The sequence below is a fragment of the Corapipo altera genome, unplaced genomic scaffold, assembly GCF_003945725.1.
Source record: "Corapipo altera isolate COAL_440 unplaced genomic scaffold, ASM394572v1 113, whole genome shotgun sequence".
In the NCBI taxonomy this organism is placed as follows: domain Eukaryota; kingdom Metazoa; phylum Chordata; class Aves; order Passeriformes; family Pipridae; genus Corapipo; species Corapipo altera.
The window spans coordinates 3,813,484-3,837,981 of NW_020884895.1; the positions used below are offsets into that span (position 1 = coordinate 3,813,484).

Sequence of the window (24,498 nt, forward strand, 5' to 3'; positions counted from 1 at the left end):
AATACTGATGTCAGGAAGCACATGCTTTGTCCTGTGGTTTTACACAGTTATTTCTAGTTCCAGTGACTCATGAAAGAAGAGACTCTAATCCAAGACTGGATATTTCTCCAACTGTGCATTGTAATGAGAGAAGGAAGAGGGATATATTTGTTTGTCTGGCTGTTTTTAATGGCTGTTGTTAGGAGTTGCACAGGCGGTTGGGATGTTGGAAGGAACCAGCTGAGATGAATGAGTGAGTGAAGGGCAAAGAAGGTGGCCAAAGTATGTGATAAATAGTTTAACATATGGGTCATTTGTATGACCCAGTGTATGTACAGCCCCATCACATAGTGCAGTGAGCATGGAATGACAACAAGGCTTTGGGTAACACTGTGGTCCATCAATCCCAAAGAATGCAGTTGTCTCTTGAAGGCAAAAGAATTACTGATGCAGCTTAAGGGATCTGTGCAAGGCTGTGGATCAGTTGCTAAAGTCAGGAATGGAGCTACTTCCCGACTCCCCACCCAGAATGCACATTTCTCCCTCGCCAACAAAAGACTTCATTGAGTTTAATCTTTTGGTGCTGCCCCTTACCCCTTATCAGTTCTTCTTTCATTGAAAGGAGATTCATCTTCCACAGCAAAACAGCCTTGGGATCTCAGCAACCTGAGCAGCTCCTTCCATTGCTTCCTCACTTCTCAGAGTCTGATTCTCCTGGCCGTTAAATACAGGCTGTCGGTATCTTTCTTACCATTTTTCTTCATTCAGCACTTACTGGACATAGGTACAAATTGTTGCTACCTGACAGCTATGCAGAAAGAGTGAACAAGTGGCACCTAAACAACATTTTCTTATTTCTGTTTGTCAAGGATGCTGAGCAAAAGCATTCTGCAGAGGGATGGGGGTATATCCCACTACATGGTTGTGTGTGCAAAAGGGCTGGTGTGCATGCGTTGCTAAATGCAGAAAAACCTGTGAGCCACAAAACCTGTATTCTGGGAAAAATTTTCCATTCTCTAGATCCATATAGTGCAATTAGCTAGGAAGAGGTACAGAGGAAAGAGAAGGTGGTAGGGCAATAAATCTCTTCTGCACTGAAAAAATATGAGTGGAAGAGGTGTTTGGGTGAGCTAAGGTTTCATTAAGATCATCATATGCCTTTTCTTCAAGTACAAGCATTCCATTTTGATTGCAGTGGCAGCCAAAATCTCTTCTCTCCTATTTCTCTCTCTTTCCCACCTTCTACATAAACACAGAAGCAATTTATACAATTTGGAACAATTTCCTTTTATTTTATCTTTACCAGAAGCAAGTCAACTGCACCAAAGAATCACTGAGAGTGTATACCATGCACCAATGGATTCCAATGCAAGCAGGTAACCACAGCTAGCATGGCACATTCAGGGCCATGTTTTGTCTTGCCTTTGTGCTTTTGCAGTACAAAAATTCTGAGGGTTTTGTATTTAGCTTCCTGGGTATGAACTCAGTTGTCTTCAAATTCTTTAAAGATAAATTCATAGTAAATACAGATAAAGATTTTGCTCATGGGGGGGACTAAGATCACAATTCTGCATTGATTAGCTCAAGTTTAGGCAAAATGTATTGGAACATTTCCAGATGTTAAATGGAGCTGTCAGCAAATTTTTGTAATGGCCCAGTTGCTGGGCAAGTTTAATGTAAGTTGGCACAGGATATCACTGTAATATTTTAGCAGGATCAACCAAACCAAGAGGTCCAAGGTAACACAACCAGCCTTTGAGAGCTGTACAACTCCATGCAAGAAATATTAAACATGTGTAGTGCTAAATCCTGCACCATATTTTCTCTAGGCTTGGTTACATTTGCTTTGTTTAAGATTTAAGGGTGGAAATCTTTCAGCAGAACCACCTTGGGGATAGGAGAAATTTATCCCAGTAAGATATGAAATGCGAGCACAAAAATGTTTCAAAATAATCCAGATGTTTGTCCTTCTTATAAGGCTCCTAAAGTGAGATTTTTTCCAGAGCAGAAATTATAGAAAAAATATGTAAACAGCAAATTAATTAACTCCAGGAAGAAAGGCCGTGTGCTTAGCTATTTGTCCTAGAATGGATTAAACCAAAGGAAAAATGAAGCGCTTGTTGTCCTCACTCTACCAACTGTTCCAGAGAAGGAGAGGTCAGATGCTCCTGCTCCAAATGCCAGGTTATTATAGGAACAGGAAGAATACAGTAAGTCTTCATGAAAGAACAACATTCTGGGCTGTCATGAATGGAACAAGATTTTGAGTGTAATGTGTGTCTCCAAGAGAAGCAAGGACAGGGGAATTGCAGCAGAAGTTGGCTTTGCACTAGCTGATGTGAAATGCTGGATCCAGAATTCCTCAGACTGTGGAGCCCCTTCTGCAGCCTGTTTGAGATGCTGGGTGAAGGAGGAGAAGAAAGGAAGCCACCTCGTGGGCACAGTCTGTGTTTGTGACTGACATGGCCAAGCAGCCCCAGTTGTGAAAGGTGCTGTAGGTAATCCAGTGGCAGACAGTATTAGCTAAAGAGCAGACATTATCATCAGAGCTCTGCCAGTGGTTGGAAAATAATTAATCATTGAAATTTTATCTAACCAATAGATACCCTCTCCTGGGTTACCTGTGGGTAACAGTGACTGTCGCTTATCGGGAATCATCAAACCTGTGCTGTGACATTAACAAAATCTGTTTGCAGGATGCTCTCCCCTCCCCAGGCTGTATCTGTTCCATGACAAAGACTATCCCCTTTACTTGTTTATGTGCCACCACAACACTTGGGACTGCAATTCCGTGAGATAAGGCAGGGCTGGTTTGACTCAGGATTGGAGCTGAGGTGTTGGCAAGAGGGACACTTAGAGCCAGTGCCCGTAATACAGGCAGTTATTGAATGTCCCTGAGTCCTATTTCAATTCTCTCTCTCTGTAAATTCTTCCCCAAAGTTTCACTGTTAAATCCTAAAATTAGATGCCCTGAGGTATCTATTGCTGCTGTATCTCTCTCAAGGGATGGTTGCTGCATTTCAGTGATAATGAAATGATCCCTTTGTATTGTTTTCTAATCTATTTAAACATATGAAACTTAAATAGATTATTGTTCTAACTGCTGAACTATCTTCTTTGTTGGAAATGACTGATTCAGTCATACATCCATGTAAAAATATCCTCTGCACATAGATAAACACAAACACTTGGAGTTTGACTGCAGATGCTGTTTCAGAAAAGCTCGTGTGTTTTCTTGGTGACTTTCCCACAGCTGTAAATCTTTAACTCTGTCAGCTGCACATCTCATAGTTATCTCAGCCCAGCTGAGAAGGAACAGAGAAAAAAGAACAAGGAAATGTGACTGTGCTTTGGATTTGTTCCCATATTTATTTTAAGCCCAATTTTGTACCTGATGTTAGGCTGAAAAATCACATTTTGATTTAGTACAGGAGGTAACAGAGACCTTGCTAAGGTTCCATCAGAAACAGATCAGAGGTTCAAATACAAAGCAATGAGCCCTGGGCTGCTTTATAGTTATGAAAGTTATTCACAGATCTCTAGTGTTCCAAATGTTTTAATGTTTGTAATGATATCTCAGGCCTTCCCTTACAGCAAAATAAACCCTATGAATGTTCAGTTTAACAGTTCACTGTTAATTGTAAGCAGCAGTGTAATTGCTGATACATGTTAATAACAAGCATTTTGGCAAAGAGGATTTCAAATATGTAGATACAGTGAAATGTATGGAGCAATCTGTGAAAAACAACAGTCAAACACCCAAACTAAACCACCAGACATTTGCAAAACAATGAGGATAAGAAATATGAGAAAATCTTGCAGCTTGAATGTCCTAGAAACCAAGGGTGGGAGGGTCTTTCCCGTTACAGACACAAGGCCAGTACCTGTGCCAATCTGTCAAGGCAGATCCCCTGTGGTCTGTGGTTCAGCTGTAGTCAGGGATATCCCACTGGGATTCATGTGTCCAAAGAAAAGAAACAGAAGTTGGGGGAAGCCAGTGGAATTCGCATGTTCCTCTAGGCATGGTATGACCTCTTCGTGACCATCCAGTATCCATTTCTCTCCTGGAGACAAATGTAAGCTGCAAAGGATTGAAAACTGGGATTTTCTTTCCTAAGCTGTTTTTTCCCCTTCTTCCTTCCAAAACGGTTGGACTTGCAAAAAGAGTTTGTGCAGACAACCAGCTTGTTTCTCCATTTTTCTCAACTCTCAGAGAGCCCATCCTGTAGTGTGTGGTGTAGAGAGGAGGCAGGGGATAGGATGACTTTTATCCACCACAGATGCAGGCTTCTGTAGCATAGAATTTTAAAACCTGCTCTTTGTTCTGTACTCTTTCATGTCTGAGGAGAAAAAGAATTCTTAGTGCTCAGCGCTCTGTTAGGCATTAACCAGGAATGTAATTATTTTTATATTTCTTTTGTCCCAAGGTATAGCAGGAAGTCATCAAGTATTTATGAAAACAAATCTGAGACATCAAACATGGAAGCATCTAACAATAAAAACAGGAATTCCAGTCCCAGTGCCAAACAAAAGAGAGGTAGGAGTTCTGAGACAGAGCTTTTGCTTCAAAAGGGTAATATTTTTGTAATTACACATATTTCTGGAGTTTGATGAGGATACTTTAAATGTATGTTGTTTAAATCCAACATCAAAAAAACAATGCTGCAAAACTGAGCAACTGTACCATGAAACCTCCTGAACACCAAGAAGTGTTACTAGTTTAGGATTTTTAAGTCTGAATTTTGATGCATTACAGTGTTCTTTATGAAACTTGAGTTTTTTAAAAATAGAATTTTGGGGATGATAGTATATGTATTTTAACCTTCTGTATCCTGGTGAAATTGGTTTCTAGATACATTTAATTTTAAGACTGTCTGTGGACTTTGCTAAGTGATTTCCTTGCTTTATGTCTGAGGCTTTTTGCATCCTCTAACTATAGATTCCCCTCTGGTGTATAGTGAATAAACCCACACACTGTCACAGAAAGTGTCTCCATTGTTTGAGGGCATAAGTAGAATAGATATTCTGTACAGTGTAGGTTAAAATGAACTGAAGATGAGAAACTGAATCTCATCTGACAGTAGCAGGAATGGAAAATCTTTTGACAGCAGTTTCTCTTTCAGGCAGTATTTCTAAATGCTAGAGCAAAGAATTTTCTAATAATATAAAATGAAAATTGTGAGGTCTTAAGAGACTAATGCCCAAATGAGGCTTAAAGTAACAGCCTCTTCATAAATAGAGATAGTAAAAAAGAAAGTGGAATATATTCTCTTTGAAAAATAGGCTGTTCACCAAAAGATTTTTTCATTTCAATAAGTTTTCATGGTGAGAAATGAAGTTATGGATTCTTCAGTTAAAAATCCAATCTTAAAAATTTTTTTCAGTAAATTTTTTAAAATATAAACTTTTTAGAAATTAGGAAAGTGGAAAAGTGGCTTTTCATTTGAAATTCATAAACTCCTTTAAAAAAAGAATTCCAGGAAAATAATTGATGTTTTTAACTGGTCCAGCTTAGCAAGAGTGTGGGAACTGGGATCACCCTATGTACTGATTGTCATTCTTCTGTCTTGGCTTTCCCATGACCAGCTCCTCAGGGCTCTGGCTTTGATCCCACTAGCTCAGCCCAGAGCCTCCTCATCCTCTGCTGGGTGGCTGCTCCTGCAGAGCTGGGCAGTGAGTCCATTCTCCTTTTGGGATTTGGGTGTCCTGTACATCCTGGGGTGCAAACCAGGCTGCACAGAGCCAGCAAAGAGCTCTCCAGCTTTAGATGTCCCACCAAAACTTGAGGCTGTGTCCCTGTGAGGCACCTCTGGCTGCTCCTCTGCAGGGGCTGAACTGAGTTTTCTACATATAAACTCATGTTTGGTGTGGACCTGACTGGTGGAGTCACTGCCTTGAAGCCATATGGGAGCAAGTCCAGCAGGGCAGTTGGAGCAAGTTGCTCACAGCCATGTCCTGCTGGGCTCTGAATAGCTCCAAGGATGGCGACTCCACAAATGCCTTGGGGATGCTGTCCCAGGCTTTAACCACCTTCACAGTAAAAAAGTTTTTTTCACATTTTAAAATGGAATTTCCTGTATTTCAATTTGTGCCCATTGCCTCTCTCATCCTGTCACTGGGCTCCACTGAGAAGTGTCTGACTCCATCTTCTTTATTTGAAAAGACCCCTCTGAGACTTTTCTTCTCCAGGCTGAAAAATCCTATTTCTCTCACTCTCTTGTCATGTCAGCTGCTGCAATGCCTTAATCATGGCCTTTCACTGGACTTACTCAAATGCCCATGTCTGTTTTGTCCTGGGGAGCCCAGGACAGGACAGCATTCCAAGTGTGTCTCTCTTGTGCTGCAAAGAGGGGAAGCATCACCTCCCTGGTCCTGCTGGCACAGCTCTTCTAATGCAGCCCAGGATGCTGTTGGACTTCTTTCCCACAAGTACACATTGCAGGCTCATGTTCAACCCACTACCCACCAGAACCTGGTCATCATTATGTTTGGAAATGGTTTCCAGGGTTATCTGGTATACTTGCAGAATAAAGGAAAAGGTTATTTCAAAGACAATGTGAATTTAGAGATCAGTGTATAGTGCTTTGCTGGTGCTGAAAGGCTGGGGGGACTTGTGAGATCCTTACGGGGGTTCCTCAGTGCAGTGATGTAACTGCAGAGCTGAAGAACCAACATTGAAACCTGACCCCTGCAGACATGCACTCATGTATTTACCGTGGGACTCTGATAATGAAATGCTATGGATTTTCTTGCCCTAAGCAAACAGAAAGTAAATGCATTTTATATACCAGTTTCTGGATTCTTTATAAGCTACAGTATCTTTACAAGGTTGCCTCGCAGTGGGAGCAGCCATGGCAGGGAATAGTTCTTAGACCAGCACAGATGGTCTGACAGCCAAAGGCAGCCCCACAGCTGAAACCACCACTCAGTAGCAATTTCTCACCAGATGCATCTGCCTGGCCCAAAGCTGGCATCAGGACACTGGGTAGCAGGAGCTGAAGCACACTGACATAATACTTCTGTGTTGTTGAAATCTGTTAACCTCACACCCACCTATGCATGCAGGCACCTTGGATCCTGGATTATTTTGGCTGCAAATCAGAAAGTGATAGGATGCACTTTCCTTTGGAAGCACAGCTTGTCCATCAGTGTGGATTCACTGTCTCATTGTGTTCCCTTTGTACTTCTGGTCTTCATTTGTCCCTCTAATGATTTTCACTTGGCAGTGTATGAAGTAAAGAAGAGGAAAAGCAGCCAACACATGGCCTTTGTCCTGCTCCTTTGCCATAAACCTTCTGTGTGTTACCTGCCCACACTAAGAGAGGAGCAGATGCAGAATTTGGCAGGAATGTGTGGATCTGGGGGTTTGATCTAGGTCCACCTGTTTCCTGCAATGCAAGTAACTGAGTACCTTTCAAACCCAGAGCCTCAGGACCTCGATCCCTCTGTGACTGATTCCTTTAGAGGCTGCTGTCAGGCAGCATGGCTGGCTTATTCCTGAGGGAGCCTGGCATGTAAGCTTTGCTGGCATGGCATCCTTACATCCCAGCAAAGCATGAGATCAATTGCATGACTATGTGCCCGCTTTGGAGGCTGTTAGGGGGACTGTAGGAGGTAAGGCTTGAGAGCACATCAGCTTTAGGGCAGACAAGGGCAGACTGCTCAGTATGAGTGCTGGATAGCAGAAGTGGGACTGCTCACAACACTTGCATGTCTTGCACTGCAAGGCTTCTTCTGTTATTTCTCCCTACAACCTTGTTGTTCCAACCACAGTGATGTGTTTTCACAGTAAAAGGCACTAGATCCTTTTTAATGAGCTTGCTGCTAAACTGTATTTTCCTTTGATGAGAGCTACATCCCTTCACCTGTTTTTCTTTGGTTTTGTTTTGTTATTGTTCTCCATTAAAACTCAGTGAGCCAAACTCAACCCAGGGGCTCTGTTTGGCTCAGCTGGTTTAATCACCCTGACCTCATGTGACCTTTCTAACTGATTAGCTCTTGCTCAGGCTTGAACTGAATCAAAATTTATTTATTTATTTTTAGTTGTCATCCAGTGCTAACCTTTCCTTTCCCATGAGCTGAACAGCTGACCCTTCCTTCCTTATTTCTCTTCCCTCTCCCTCTCTCTCCTAGTTGATGCTTCCACCAGCCTTAACCTTGAGCGCACAGCGCTTGCTAGAAAGCGATTCACATTGCAAGGTCTTTCCAACCGCAGAGCTCCACCCAAAGGTAAAATCACCCATGCAGCATTTGGTCTCAGGCCATCTGTCTCCTGCGCTCCCACAATGTTCTCTCCATCCCATAGTGCCATCAATCACCGTTTCCCAAAGTGCTGCTGCATCTCACCCAAATGCTCCTGTCTGATGCACACATTTGGCTCCTCTTCTCAAAGACACTGTTACCAAAAATTGCTCCCACAGCAGTGTTGGCAAGGCAACCTTTGAGTTGGCCAGTTTGGTCTTTTACTGGTGCACATTGCAAGTAATGGAAATTTCCAGTTTCTCTCAAGGGTCAAAGTGTGAACTGGTTTTAAATGATCAACCTAACTTCTTTCAGCAACTTACAGGCTTGAAGGGAAGAGTACCATCTCTGTGTTGTGCTACACAAGGTTTTCATGTGTTAAATCGTTCATCGGTTGGACCTCTTTGTTTTTTCAAATATTTCTTATCTGTGGCCTAGTGATTATTCTGGAGAACCAGAATTCAGGAGATCTGGGGTTTATTGCCATTTCTACTTAATTATTTTATATGGTACTGTAAAATGGTGTGTTCTGGGTCTTTGTGCATAAATGTTTAACAGATATTTAACATCCATGAGCAGAGAGCACTGTGTGTTCCTGTGATGGCTGTACAAGGAAGAGACTTCAGAGCAAAGAAAGAAATGTGAATAGAAATTAAACTGGATGACTACTTACAATCACTTTCTGAAAAGATACTATAATTACTCCTTTTATTGTTATTGTGTGGCTTTTCTCCTGTTCTGATTGATGATATTTCCTTTGTGAGACAAAGGGTTAGTGTGCAGTGATGGAGAGGGTGAGCATCAAAGGAGGAGGAAGCAAGATGAAAGAATAAGAAGAGAAATGCAGAAGCAATAAATTGCATTGTTATAAAGTAGATAACAGTGCAACAAGAGCCATGACAGCCATAAGATTCTGGCTGCAAGGCTAAGGCTACATGTGGTATTAAGATCTGAAGTACACAAACCAGTTTGGTGTCTGAATACCAAACCCAGTGATTTCTAGATCCTGTGACTTGGGGAAATTAATTACAAAATACAGATTTCAGAAATAACGTAATTTGTGTGAGTTTGGATCTACAATTTTGGTTTGGGCCCCTTTTGCTTTTTTATCTGAACTTTTCTTGTCATATGAAATGTCTTGCCTTGTACTCAATGTTCCAGACAGTGAAGCACAGCTCAGAGGAGTTCATACTCCCTCAGCTGTAGGCACTCTTAGCTCAAAGGCTTGCAAGGTCTGGTTATTTGGGATTCCTGTGAAACACCTCTATTACCCAATGTGGTGTTTCACCTTGTTTTGCTGTTTTGTCACCGATCTGGTTCTGGCCTAGAGGGAGCCACTGGCAAACAGGCTGGGTGATGGGGTCATTCCTTCAGGCAAAGCCATATTAGCATGACATGGGCTGGCTGTTAAAGCAGATGGGAAGCTGCGAGAAGGGAATGGGGAAGTCTCTGCAATCAGCTTGTCCTGCTCTTGAACATTTTGTCTAAAGATTCATTACTGGACGTGGCAGGGGATGGTGCATTGAGCTGAGTACACTTTGGTTCACACCTACTGTGTCTGTTCATGTCCAGAACACACAAAAGGAAAGGTCTAAACAATAAAATACCAAGACTAAATCAGGTGAAAACAAGATTGCCTGATGGATATCAACTGGTAGTGGAGCATGGATGCTCAGAGAAATGCTGAACTGTCTGACTAGGCTGGATATGATGGGGTGGAAAATGTTATATACAAGGACTTCAGCATTTTGGACAAAGAAATGCTGATGTCAGGAGGAGAAACTTTACCATCCTGCACTCCACCAGTGCAGAGATCCCCCAGGCAGCCATAGCAGAGCTGGCACCAAAGTCTATCAAAGTCCATACTCAGCACTCTGCATCTCCCCCATCCTTGGGTCAGCATTAGCCATCCTGGTTGGCAGAGCCAACCTCCTATTACTTGGTGTTGGTACAACTCCAACACATCTCATAGTGAAATCTGGGGAATTTGTGTCTTCTGAGCAGACTTAGATAAAAGGCAGGGTCCTAACTGGAGTAAACAAAAAATTGCTCTGTAGCCTTCACTGGTTTATCCTGGTAAGGATGGAGGCTCAGAGAATGTTTTCAGGCATTCACACAGTTAACTTCTAGAAATGACATGTGAACTCCAAACCATTCATTTTTCAGTGTACTTCAGGTCAGTCATCACATAACAAGCAGTTCAGTGTCTAAAATAATCCAAACCTCATCTGTAGACACACACCCCATTCTAGTCATCACGCTCATTTCTCTGTGTTTTGTAGCTGTACTTGGACACTAGTTGGTTGCTAAAATAATAATTGGCATGAGTCTCCTTTCTGAAGTATTAAAACTGGTGCAATTGGAATTGCTTTGAAAATATATCCATAGCAACTCTTTTCTGTGCTTCCTGCTTTGTTGAGGGTGTTTTTCCTGTTTGTTTTAGAAGAGCAACCCACCTTTTACCTACCCTTTTCCAGCTGCTGCTTTGCTTTGAACATCTTTTACCCTCAGTGCTTATTAACCTCTAACCCTGCCCTGCATTGCATCTGTCTATTCTCCCAGATCCAGAGTCTAAGGACAGAGAAGTTACCCGTCGCTTTTCCCTTGCCTCCTCCATCAGCACCACAGTTAATGCTTCTGCTGTGACCAAAGGTACCGTCACACTGCTTGCTTAGCTCCCCCTCTCCCTGCCTGCTGGCTGATACATTCACTGCCAAATGCTGTTCACAGAGTGAGTACACCAGGCTCAGTTTTTACAAATGCAGGAGGTTCCAGTGGAAGAAGAGTCAGGACCAGTGTAACAGCTGCAGGGAGGCAGCCCAAGACATTTCGAATGTATATCCAGGTGTGCTGCCAGCACATAGAATGACTCTTCCCAGTTTCTCCACAGTAGGCTTCAAAAAGTGTTGCTGGTTTCCATGGAAACTGCATTAATTTTTGGCTGATGTGGGGTTAGGTTTCCATCTTCTCCCTGGTTTGGATTAACTGAGATTCAATTGAAATTATTTCTCTGTTTACTTAAAGCTCTTCAAGATTTTTGCTTTCAATAGGGAATCTCCTCACTGTGCAGCAGACATCAAGAAAGTCTGAAATCAAGCCAAAAATAGATGCCAGTTTCAAGCATATTTAGCATAATCACAGTTATGATTAGAAATTACATTTGCAAGGCATTTTCAGACGTGCATGAAGGCACTGACCTCTATGCAGTTCGTGTGGGAATTTATGAAAAGTTTTAGGTTTGAACTTTATTTTGAGAAAAGGCACTTTTACAAAATTTACTCTAAGTTACTGCATTAGTACCTACATTTAAACTCTAAATCAACCCATGCATTTGGGCAAGCTGGTTGTGTTGAAAATCAGTAAGTCTGTAGGCACCTATGCCTACGTGTCAGAGATACTTTTAAGAACAGAACATATGGTCTTACAAGGAATTCTGATTATATTGTCTTTTGGCAGGTCTTGGAATGAAGCAAAGGAACTGATTTGCAAATTTAAGATTTGCAGGGGCAATTCAAAAACCAAAATAGAAGGAAAAAATGTCTGAATTAATTTGTATAAAAATCTTTCCTCTGTATTTGTCAGGAAGGAAGTTGCACAGTATTTGGTGCCTTCTCAATAGCTGTGAAGGGTATGAACAGCATCCTTGACTGCCATGAGGCTGTCAGGAAATGAGACTGTGGTGGGATTGATGGGCAGAGGAAGGATGTGACAGTCCCACTACCTACAAATGTTTCTTTGCCAGCCCCTTTAGGTGGTAACAGTAAAACATCACCCCATGAAAGCGATGGGCATAGCACAGGAGAAGAGGTTCTTAAAGCTTTCTGTCCTTGGCAACAACTTCAGAAATACATGGTCGGTTACTAAATTATGGGAAGACTGAATTATTTCCTAATAATTATTTTGAAAGCTGAGGAACAGAATGAAGCACATATTAAAAAGAAAATGGGCAACAAAGGGTTGTTATTTAGTGTGGTTTAACAAAGAGAGCATGTGTGAATTGCAATGAAATTCAAACTCTGTTACAGTTTCATATCAAAAAGTCCTGTCCTAGAATCCTGTCTTCCACAAGACTGTTGGCAGTCTTTCGGAATCCTGAGAAAGCTGCTTTTGTAATAATTTTTAAAGCTAGAAAATAAAATCAGTGCTTTTCAATTAAGTATTTTATTTACAGCATCTCTTTTAAGAAACTATTTCAGATGACCAAAGAACTGAAGCCTGAGTCTTGCCTCAGCATCAGCCCAAATTCAGGTCTAGCCAGGGTATTTGGATCATCACTTTAAAAGGCTACGGCTACTGCTGTGTCTGATCCTCACTGCTGACAGTTCAGCTCCCTCCACATGTGGAGTCGGGGCACAGGAGAGGCTGTGACAGGTGTCCTCCACTTCCGTGGGGTGTAAGTGTTGGCTTTTGTGGGCTCTGCCCTGCCAGTCTCACGGGTGAGAACTGGGATTGTGAGTCTGGCTGCCTTAGTGCCATCTCCTGGTCAAGAGTGAGAGGGAACATCTGTGAGACCTGATGGGAAGCAGATACTTTTACTGTGATGTCTCAATGTCTTTTGCCAAAAGGGGTCTGTTTCCTATCTACTTCACAGAAGTGCTTATCTGCACCACCTAGAATTTAGTGGTTGACATGTTTTCTGGGTGAAATGGAGAGTCCTAAGAAGGTAGTGTTTCCAGGTAATGGGAAAGCAAGTTTCTCCTTTAACAATATTTACAGCCTTGTGACTTTGTAAACTTCACACAGGTCCCCTTGTTCCTGCAGTTAAAGTCAAGAGACACGAAATAAAGAGTGACCCAACTCCCCTGGGGTTTGAAGGTATGAGTATTTCCATCCTGCATGAAAACCTGTTTGGTGATCATTTGATATTATTCACTGAATTCACATCTCATCACAGCTGGCAGATGACACTGGAGTCCACTGGGGCTTTGGGGTCAGTTTATCTGTATAAATGGGATAAAGACAGCTTGTCACTCCCTTGCCTGTCCCCAGCACTCACCTAGGGATGGGCCTGAATTAAAACCCCAATTCTCTGCCTGTTTTGGGAAGTAGTGCCCCAGACTATAACCTGGATCTGGATTTTCTGCCTAGCTTCTGCCTCTCTCCATCAAGTGAAGCCACAGGGAGCCAAGGGGCTACTTTTCACCCTCACCTGCAGTCTGGCCACTTGCATCCCTCTTCCCTTGTTAGTGTCTATACCTAGAGAGAGGAGCAGGAGCCATGCGCATGAAGACTACCGAAGAGGCTAGACTGTGCATCAACAGCCATTTTAAGGTGCAGTGTTTCATTTCAGACAAGCAAAATTTCCACCTATTTATTGCAGCAGATTAATCAATTACTGCTTAATAAAAAATACGAAAGAGTTAAGTTGGGATGCTGTTACCCAACCACTGAAAGATCACCAGCTTCCATTGTCAGGAGCCAGGTACCACTGCTGCAGGAGAGGGAGGAGAGAGATGTAGGCTGAGGAATTCTTTTGTGTCATTCTGCACAAAAACTTGGTAGAAAGAGCAGGTGAACAGGTCAGTGAGAGAATCAGTGACATCTCAGACCTGTGTCCTGTGTCACCCTCAGCAGGGAAGAGACTGGAACAGAGAGATTGGAAGAAACAATTCAGAGACAGCAGAAGTAGTTTTGCTGTTTGCAGAATATTTCCTTTTGCCAGTGACCCCTGGCACCATGTTTAGAGTCATCCTGGCACCCGGCACCAGAGTTTCCCAAACTGTGGTGTTTATACCTCACTTTCCTCAGTGACAGATAGCTCTGGTCTCAGCATACCATGGGGCTGCAGAGGTAGGGGGGATTTCAAGGTACAAGGACTAACTATAGCATAGAACTGACTTGCTCCTCATTGCTTAAAACCAAGGTCCTACTGCACAACATCCATCACCAGACTGAGTTTCTTTAAGGAGGAAACAATGAACTTTATCATCCCTTTACCAGAAGATATTGCTGCTATTGCCAGGGCTCTGACAGAGGTAATAATACAAAGGATTTGAGGTACTTAGATAAAAATGTCCCCCCAACATTGCATTGCATTCATCAAGAGTGAAATAATTCATTTCTGGCCTCCCTGGTCCCCCGTTGCTGCTGTATGGGTCAGCATCAAAACTATAAACCATCACCTACAGAATGATTTGAAATGCTGCAAGGAGAATATGTTAAAAATGGGTAAGGAAGCTGTAATGAAATAGAACACTGCACTATTCACCTAGCAATCATTTTCCTTAATTAACATCAATATATCTGTTTGATTCATTTGGCTATTCTCTGTCCTTCTCAGACTTACAGTTTTTCTGTGGAATGCTGCTGTCCTTTCACTCATTTGTGCTGGTCATGTGTCTCCTCTTTTATAACTGTTGGACCCCAGTCCACCTGTTTGTTAAAAAGACTGCCAGTAGCAGAGGTGATGCAGGAATTCACTTTGTACTGGTTGTCTGGTCATTATTTCACCTTGAAGACACAAACTGTACTTCCTGTCACAGATGCTTTTGAGAACACCATATTGGCCCAGACTAACTCTAATACCGGTTCCACCATGAGATCCGTACCTAGATCTGCTTCACAGACAGGTAAACACAATTAAAGAAGTTATAATCTCAATTTGAGAGTGTAATCTAAACTTATGATAATATTTACTCTCTTTAACATAAAGAGATTTTTCTCTCCTGGTGAATATAGCTTCCCATCAGAGCAATGAAAGGACAAGCTTGGATCACTAGCAGTATAGAAACAATGCCTCAGATTCTGGTTTTCTGAGGTCAGGAACAGTTGAAAATAATGCTTTTAATTGATACCAGAGAGCTCAGAATTTGGTGTCTTATTTTATAGCTTGAATTAAGTATGTGAAACTTGGGCTATTTCTTAGTCTCTGAAATTAGAACAGCAATTTGTATGGAAGAGAAAGGCTGATGCATATATTTGCAAGGAATCCTTGCTGGTGAGGTTTCTGCCTTGGATGCTTTCTGTAAATGACAGTGGCAAAAGATTACAGAAACTTTGTCTAAGGGGGAAGAGGGATATCTTTTTCTTTTGGTATTTGTAGTCCAACCTGTGAATTTGAACTAAAATTGCTGTAGCAATTTGAAGTTAATTAGCATCAATATATTCTTGTATGTTTAGACACTTGCCAGTATTTTGCCTGTGTGAATAAACTGATAGAGAATAGTGTCACTTCAGAGGCTGCTTTACACCCTTAAAAGTACAGATGACCAAACCATACCTGTGGGGTTATAGCTGGGGTCACAGCTCTGGTGGAAGAAGGTTGCTGTGTCTCTTTTAACTGGATTGCAGCTGTGGGAGCAGTCACAGCCCCTGGGAAACAGGAGGGAGGAGAAGGGGCTGCAGAGCTGCATGACCACATGTTGCACCAGTGCCTATAGCAGGGAGGATGTGCATGGACAGGGATTAAATAAATCAATTAATAAACCTATTTCTCCCAGATCACTTTTCTGTTTGCTACCTGAACTACCTGACTTAGTTTGTATTGTCCCAGGCCAGGTTTTGGTGTGGGTTGTGAGTGCTGGGATATGTAATCTCACCATGTGAACATCTCTGTGCACTGTAGTCAGAGCACTGCTTTGCCTTGTCAAGCAGTGGCCCACAGGATGTAAAGAATTTGGTTCAGCCTCTGCTCAGCCCAAGTCCCTCTGAATCAGCTGATGCAGAGCAGGTACATTAATTAGGAAGCACATGGTGGTTTGACTGACTGTTCAGCTTGTATCTGTCAGGGCTGCAGAAATGTTTGGGACATGGAAGGTCTGTTTCCTCTGAGCTGGACTGTAGTCATCCCCATCCCCACCAGAAAAGGGACAGGCATCAAGTGAAAGAAAGTGCAGATCACAATTTCTCTCTGTACAGAAGAATCTGAGCTACTTTTGCATCATGGGAGCCTCAGACAGGCAGATCTTATAGGGCTCAGCCTCAGTTTCCCTAAGGACACATCCTATGGACATACCTTTGTAGGTAAAGAAACTGGGGCTGTTGTGCTTGAGCTGGAAATCTCTCATTAAGTCCCTTCCACTGGGCTGGGGTGGTTCTGGGTGTAAATCATGCAAGAAGACTCCTAGGAGCAGAAATTTGAATGAGACCTTCCCTCTGTACCCCCAAGGTCTGATTTTCATTGTGCCTTCTGTTTATCCTGTCCCTTTCCTGCAATTCCAGCCTTCTCCAGGGTATAGTTCTGTAAGTTGCTTGGGTGGTAATATCCCCTTGGGGTGAGATGGAGATAAGAAGTCAACAAAAATTCCATGGCTTTGGACTTCAATTTATAGATAGACATGTGGAGGTAAGCTGGAAACGGAACGAGCGTGGCCTTCTGAAACTCACATCAGCACCAGTTATCATTTGCTCCAGCACTGGTTCAGCAGAAATATTCCTGGTCCTTGCTTTTTGTACCTCCTGAAATGAAGGGATTTTGCAATGCTAAACACTGGAGGCATTGATGGATGTGCACACTGTGGCCACACAGTCTGCCCTCCTACAAATGACAGCGACTGGTACAGGTTTTTAGAGACAAAATAACGGCTGTGACATCATTTTTGTGGCAGAATCAGGGAATAAGCTATAAAAAGGTACAAGCAATTCAGTAAGTAGAATAGTGAGAATTGAACCTGTGACATTTATTTTATAAAACTGATTCCGAAAGAGGCTAATGACTGATAGCTAACTCCTCTTGGTTTTTATGTCCTTTGAAAAGGTTGGCCCAGCAGGCAAATGCCTTCTCTAGACACATTTGAAGATTTTGAAGCCATCCCTTCCAGTATGGATGAACTCTCGAACTCCTCTGACTTGGAGGAAGAGACCAACCCTAACAATGTAATTACTTTTTCAAATTACACTGCCCTTTCCCAGCACAACCTCCTCCCCTCTACGAATCATGATGTAACCTGCAAATTTTGGGTTCATACCAACCTTAAATTCATAGATATGTGGGAATACAGAAGACAAGAATTTGATCTAGGTTATTGGGAGATTATTCCAAGACTATTTGGTTGATCAGAATGAGAAACATAAAAAAGTCACTCTTACTTGTAAGCTGTCGCTTTACTTTTTACAAAAGTGAGGGAAAACTCTGAGCCTTTAAAAAAGTAACTTCAGACTTTCCCACATAACTTCACCTGGTGTCACAAAACCAATTTTTATGTCAGAATAATGGCTGGCTGGTTAATCCTAAAGCCTAAATGCACATCACAGTTCTGTCATAATTTTGAATAATATTTAACCTGGGCATGATAAAAGGAATAAGAAGAGACACAACTCCCTGCAGAAGAAATATCTGCCAGCTTGAAATGCCTAATTTAGTATTTAACTGAACTCCCTCTGTTGCACCTATAGTGACTCTCTTTCTGGTGCCTTGTTTCATTCATTTTAGGGGAGCAATCTTTTTCGGGTAGAAGGCAGTTTTGACAGCTGTTTCCCGGATTCTCTGACTCTCGAGGATGGAGATTTGGTGCAGTTTGTGCAGGAAGGAGAGAATGGTCAATGGTAAGTACAGCAGAGAGACAGCATTTGACAGGTAAAACAGCCATGAACTCCTGGAAAAGATGGAAAATATTCAGAAGAATGTCAAAGTCTCTTCAAAATCAATCCATATCCCCTCACCCCATTAAACACAACATGAAAGAGGTAGTGGGAGGCATGAACACACAAGCAGCTTTGGTTAATTCCACCTGGTTGGCTTTCATCCCAAATGCTTGTGACAGCAGGCTTACGAGGACAGAAGTTTGTATAAAGGAAATGGAGGGGATTATCTAGAATTTTGACACTTTCTACGCAGACGGGCACTGTCAAAGGCAGCACCCCCCTATAGGATACATCAGTAAAATTCCCATGCCTTCCACTGAGAGCATTTTTAGCCTGGAAGGTTTTGATATGTGACTGACAAAGGGGAATGAGTCTGGCCTCCCCTGAGCTCATATATGTATTGGTGCATTTGTTCTCTCTTACTGCAAAGTGAGTGTTAGGAGCCAGTAAGTGTTAGTGCCCAGACCTGCCTGCACATCTGAATTCTCCCTGCATGGGCAGTTTGGAGGAAGAGGATCTGATCTCCTTAAAGTGCCTGTGCCCTTCACTCAGAACTGACATGCAGCTGAGAAGGGAGCAAGTTCCATAGGGTGAAGTAGTTGGGAAGCAAACTAAACCCATCCTCCCTGGTATTTACAGCAAGGGGGATGGATAATATGATATATTAATTTTCTTTAGCTTTGAATTTAGAATCATAGAATCATTTAGGCTGGAGTTCAACCATTAACCCTGCACTTCCAAGCCCAAGGTCAGTGTCTCAAACACAGGCCAAAGCTCTGCCTCCATGTCACACAGTCTGCTTGAAAGTGAGCTTGATCTGGGATTCTGGGTCACTATCTGAGGCTGAAGAAACTTAGTCACCAGGTACCTGTAGGACTGCCTTTTGTCCTCTGTCTTCTTCTTCAGTTTAGGAAATAGCTGCCAACATGCACCTCTAAGAAACACAACCCAGGGAAAGGGAATGTAGGAAAATTCACTGACTGTTCTTTGAGTTTCAGGTTAGTGAAGAAACTGGTCTCTGAGAAAAGTGACTGGGTTCCTTCCAGTATATTGCAGCCAGCAGAGGGGGACAGTAACAACATAATTAAGAGCAGCAATGCAGGTAATAGAGAAAATGTGTTACTGGCATTTATTTTTTATTTCCACATTGAAAAAGGATGTGATAAAAAAAGATGTGATAAAAAAGTGCACTTTTTGTTTTAAAGGACTCACTTGAGTGTATGTGTTGCAGTGTCTGGTGATGTGGCTGAGACAGCCTGAAATTTGGTGCCTGGGTATCAGAACTAGTTAAGGCACAGCAGCTTTCCTTGGCATGCTTTAATTGTTTACCCCTCCCTGGGCAGAACTTGAATCTCCCACCAAACTTCTGTGGCTACCAGTCCTTTACAGCCAGCCCAAGTGTGTCATATGGTGGGGTGTGCCTGCAGGATAGCTTTGATCCCGACATGGATAGCGTTTTGGATGGAGATCAGCATCAGGGCTGTGGTTCTGGCCTAGGTTTGAAAACATTAAAATTTCATGACCCCATTACTGCTTTCATCATATTTCACAGCTGGCTCCAAAAGCTGGAGGAAAGGCTGCTCTGGCACAATTTCAGCCAAATCAGCACTAAAAGTCATCCTTTCTTCAGCTTTGGTTCTGACCTAACACCCAAACAGGTTGCACTGGAAAAGTTGAATCTCGGCAACTCTGCACATCAAAGGTTTAAAATTTTAGACTAATTTTTGGCCACCCTTAAATTTAATTTACCAAAATGTGTCCTGTTTGTCTTCTGGTAAGAGGATAACAAAATCTGGCAGAGCCATTCCCTTGGGACCTGCGAAAGAGAGTTACCAGCACTTTATTCTGAGTTACTGGTCTCTCTTGATTTTTTTTTTTCTTTGGTCAGTTTGTTAAAGTGGAGGAAACCTTTTTAAACCTCAGGATTCTTTGCTGTGGTTTAAGGGGAGTTTGGTAATTGCTGCTCCTTCACCTCCACAGCAGGTCAGTTCTGTCTTCACCCTCAGTGCCCAACTATAGCTCTCATTTCTTTGGCATGTCTAATGCTTCAGAAGAAAAACAAAACCACATGCACATTACAGTTCATTATATGCGAAAAGAGCCTCCCTTGCCTTTAGTGAAGGAATTACGAGAACAGTGGAATTGTGATTATTTGTGTTTTATTTTATTTCAGGCTTTTAACAAAGAACCTCAAGACTGTAGATGGAAAATCCTATAGACATATTGTAGTGACAATGCCCATGTCCTCCTTTTCAGACATTTACAACGATTCCTGCAGTACAGCCTCAGTAGAGTCAGACACGAAGGAAAGCGAGGTGGCCAAAAGCTTCCCAGCAGAACAGAGGGCTGGCAGCTGAACAGCAGGACCAGCCTTCCTCAGGACCCCATCCATCTGTCTTTATTTTGGGTGGACACTGGATCAAAGTTGCCTTTCTCACAAGCTCTGAGGTTCACAATTCACTAAAACTTTATCACCATGAACAGATGAGAACTGTGCTGTCCACCTGGCAAGCTGGAAAAAACAAACTTGAAAGGAGCATTAAACATCCAGAAAACATCAAACCTACCTTCAGTGTTAGAGGAGAAAAATGCTTCTTGCATTGGTTATCAAACCGTTTCAGAAGATGTGGCCTAAATTAGGTCGACAGCAGAGCTGAAGAGTTTCTATGCACGCACCTTTTGGCAACTTTGCTTGAGCACCACGTCACTGCACGGGACACAGGATGGTTACGAGTTCTTGCTCTACCGTGGGGTCGCCTGGACATTTTTCCATTTGCTTGCCTCTGGCTGTGCCTTCCCTGTCCTCCTTAATTCCAGCTGATACGTCATCACAAACGTGCCCTTTTTGCTATGGTCAACACCAAAAACATCCAATTTTAGGGTGGCTGGGGAAAGGAACCTTCTGACTGGGACCATCAGAGAGGCTCCGTGCAGCAGTGATGTGACTCCCTCGTGATGGCACTGCTGCACACAGCATTCCACAGCTTGGAATGATGCAGGTGGCAGCTCCTGGCTATGACATGGAGGTGCAGGGCTTAGCAGGGAAGTAAAGATGTGTAACAGCTACTGTGACAAAGAACATTTTGAACTGTTTTTACAATCTAAGTCATTCCTCTGCCCCCTCTGCAGTCTCTGGTTGCTGGATCACAACTCTTTGCATTTGGTGCCAAGAATTCAATTGAATGCCATTTACTGTCACATGTTTGAGTAGACTGCATGCTTTCCTTGTGTGCTGGGCTATGAGTAGATACATTTCACCCCCCATTTGGAATATACTTAAGCATTGCAAATAGGCAGTGAGCATTAGAGTGGATAAAGTGTTGTTGTTAAATACTTCTTTCCAGGACATTTGATTAAAGGACTGTACCAAATCTCTGCCACATAAGGATGTAATGTATAATATAAAGTGATTAGAGATGTTATTATTCCTATACAAGCCATTAGCTCATTTAGAGCAGCTGTTAAGGCATGAAGGCATTTTGATGGTAATTGGGTCTTAGGTCCCACAAAAGCTGCTAATACTACAGTAAAGATAAGTATTGACTAGGTTTGCAAACAGGCAAAGATCAATCTGGTAAAAATGACCCTAGAAGAAGCTCAAGAGTGAGTGAGTGGCTTTCACTCTTAGGGATGTTTTGTTGAACCCTCAGTGGTGCTTTATGTAAATAACAAAGGGGACGAAAGCACTAAAAATGGAGATGAAGCAAAACCAAAACCCACTCTTTACTAACTGAGCCTCTGAGCAAAACAGTAGGTGCCTGTCTCACCTCTGCTATCACCTTTGCAGGGACCTAAATGTTTTCCTTTCTGTCTCAGTGGAGGCTGGTCTTGCAAATATCTTAGTGTGTGAGTCAGGATAGCTGTGACACAGGTAGATAGTCCCATTCGAGTAGGTAAAGGCTTATTCAGATTTTTTTTGCCTGTGAAGCCATTGCTTGATTATGATTTGCACTGTGGTGATTAATTCCCATGGCTCTTCTAACCCTCCATATCTGATCCCTGTGATTTTGGACATTTTCCATTCACGACTAAAGGACCTGAGAGTTCTGTACCTTTTTGGAAAATGATTTTGTCCTATAGAGAGTGGAGCTTACCTGTTTTGTGCTGGTCATTTACCTCAGAAATGACACATAGGCTCTCAGGAACATGAATCCTCTTGATCTACAGTAGTTCTCAGTATCTTAAGGGAAGAATTCATTCCTTTTAGTCCCCTAAGGAAACATGTGGTGATGTTTTCTTGTAGTGCAATTCCTCTCCCTAAAATGAGTCCATTCTGGTTTCAGTAATTTTTGCAGTGCTGCTGTCTACTCCTGCCCTAAGCATAGGAGAGGGAAGGGTAGGGAGCATTGATTGCATATTAATAAGTACAGTACAGTAAGCTTTTGTGTGAGGGAGAGAGAAATGGGGAAGGGTTATCCTGGGTATATGAAACTACCAAAATGAAGATTTGTGACATTGCTGAGAGATGGAATGATGAAAACCTGCACTCTGGACTTTTCTTTTTGAGGAATCTCATTCTTATGGTGAAATGGCAGTGGGAAGTCTCTGTTTGATCTGAGGATGAGAAATCAGATATTGCCAGTCCATTTCCTACCTCTGCTGTGAGCAGGGTGACAGTGTGCTAGTCCTGTATCCCCTATATCCCTGCAATACCCTCCTGTAAAATGGGAGCTATTGAATTTCCCTCTTGTTGATTTATGATGCTAAATTTTACCATGTATGCAAAAACTGGGGACCCTTGGGGAAAGCGAAGCTTTGAACCCCATATGTCCCACTGTGCCCTCCATGAGTGCCAGTGGCAGCACCCTGTGGAGCAGCCTAGAGCTGGAGCAGGGAAGAGGATTGCTGACGAAATGTCTCTTCTCCCAGCTCACCATCTCATTGTGACAACTGCAAAAGTATGGGCTGGATTATCACAATTCTCCTCCCTACTTTGCTTTTGAAAACATTTTTTTCCCAAAAAAAAATGTTTTATCCTGCTGGACCAAAGTTTGAGTCACTCCTGCTCCACAAGTGTCCTGAGGATGACAGGTAACTCTCTGCCCCATTGCCATGCAGCAGTGGCACAGAACTCTGCTCCTTGGTAGCTGACTGTGCCACAGCTACTCAGACACACTGAACCTGAGCAGGGAGCCCACAACCATTAATTGTGTCTTTAACCCTCCAGCAGTGCTAGTGCCAGAGGCCACTCCTTGTTTCTGTCTCCATGTTCCAAACCCAGAGCACACAGCAGTCCTGGCAGTTGCTGCTGGGCATTGACCAGGCCCTCTGTCAGGGAGACAGGGTTTGATTTGAGAAAGAACAAAGTTCAGGGACAGATCAGGCTGCTGACAAGTCCAGGAGCAGCCCATAAAAAGTAACCCTCTGGCTTTGTTGATGAGACAAAATGGGGTTTGATGACTTTTTGTTTTGTTTGTTTTTTAAAGGGTAGACAGGATAGTCTTTTAATTAGTGTATTTCTGTCAAGCAAGCTGATAATTAAGGGAATGGCTTTCCATGTACGGTCTAGATTATGATTTGGTAATGTCCAGCAAGACTAATGCCTATGTTAAGGCACACTTTGTATGTAGGCCTTTGACACTATCCTTTTCAGGTAGACACACCTAAAAATCATAGTTTTCAAATATGGATTTCATTTCACTGTTGTTTGGAGATTATATAGTGACCAGGAAGTAATTTAAAAGTAACAGCTGCCACTAAGTTTTGGTTCTAGAAGACACAAGATCCCAGGTCAATCTGGGCTGTAGCAGCACTTGTGGCTGAGCAGTGTCATTGCTGCTGGACCAGTGAGTCCATGCCAGCTGCCTGCTCTGCTCTCTGGGGCTGTGCTGGTGAGCCCTGCCCTCTGGGCTCAGGGTCCCCTCTGCTCTGCTGCTCTTCTGTGAAACTTGCAGGAACTTCACATCCTCAGAACTGCCCTCTGCTCAGGCAGCTGCAGGTGGGCAGCACAGTCCTTCCTCACCAGCGGCAAAGAGCCGGGCAGTTGCCATGACACACAAGTCTTGCTTTTAGTAAACCAGGTTAACATTTAATCAGGGCTCATCCTCTCCTCTCACCTTGAGCCCCACAGGGTGGAGAATCACACCAATGGTCATTGTCTTGATCATAAACAGCTGCAGCCAAACCACCACGTCTGAGCTCTGGCTCTTCTTGCCAGTGACAGCAAAGCTGTGTGTGTGTGTCTTATGTTCTGGTTGTGTGTGTGATGAAAAGCCATTTTATTATCTATGATTTTCTTAGACTCTTGATATTTCAAACAGGATTGGGTATGAGAAAGGCCATGTGCTTCCTTTCCAAAAATATACTCAAAGATTTCAAATATATATATATGATTAGAAATATATAAGAATAAGAAGAAAAAAGAGCCAAAATGTGTATTTCTTCTTGCAGCTGGAGCTGAAATAGCTGCTAAGATTTCCTCTCCCCAGCTGAGAATTGGTACAGTTTGTTTTTCTTACATGATTTCCATGGTGTTGATAATGATGTATTTGTATATTGTGACTGATGAGAGATAATCAGACAGGGAAAGAGCACAGAATTACCTGTCCTTTTTTCCAGTCAAGACAGAATGTATGAATTTATTACGAGAAAAAAGTGTGCAAATGAACTTCCTGTAATTAGGCCATTCTGACCTGTGTAGAACCACACTTTGTTTGAAATTTATAAAAATTATAACTAGTACAAAACCCTGTGGTTGACGTCTCTATACGAAGCAACAAGTCAAATGAAATTTTTCCTATTCAAAATAAATGCATA

At 42.5% G+C, this 24,498-nt stretch overlaps 1 protein-coding gene across 15 annotated transcripts in view; it reads left to right on the forward strand.

Annotated features, from left to right (window-relative positions):
- Window positions 1-24,421, forward strand: part of MCF2L2 (MCF.2 cell line derived transforming sequence-like 2) — a 160,958-nt gene extending 136,537 nt beyond the window's left edge. For 4 of the 15 annotated variants that reach the window (XM_027647522.1, XM_027647519.1, XM_027647521.1 and 1 more), the window contains exons 25-34: window positions 1,286-1,355; window positions 4,407-4,516; window positions 8,113-8,208; window positions 10,783-10,872; window positions 12,964-13,035; window positions 14,703-14,789; window positions 16,916-17,034; window positions 17,591-17,703; window positions 18,741-18,844; window positions 19,999-24,421. In XM_027647522.1, coding sequence (XP_027503323.1) covers window positions 1,286-1,355; window positions 4,407-4,516; window positions 8,113-8,208; window positions 10,783-10,872; window positions 12,964-13,035; window positions 14,703-14,789; window positions 16,916-17,034; window positions 17,591-17,703; window positions 18,741-18,844; window positions 19,999-20,099 — 962 coding nt within the window. In that variant the 3' untranslated portion in view covers window positions 20,100-24,421. The other 11 variants (XM_027647534.1, XM_027647524.1, XM_027647526.1 and 8 more) reach the window with 10 other exon arrangements.
- The last annotated feature ends 77 nt before the right edge of the window (window positions 24,422-24,498 follow it).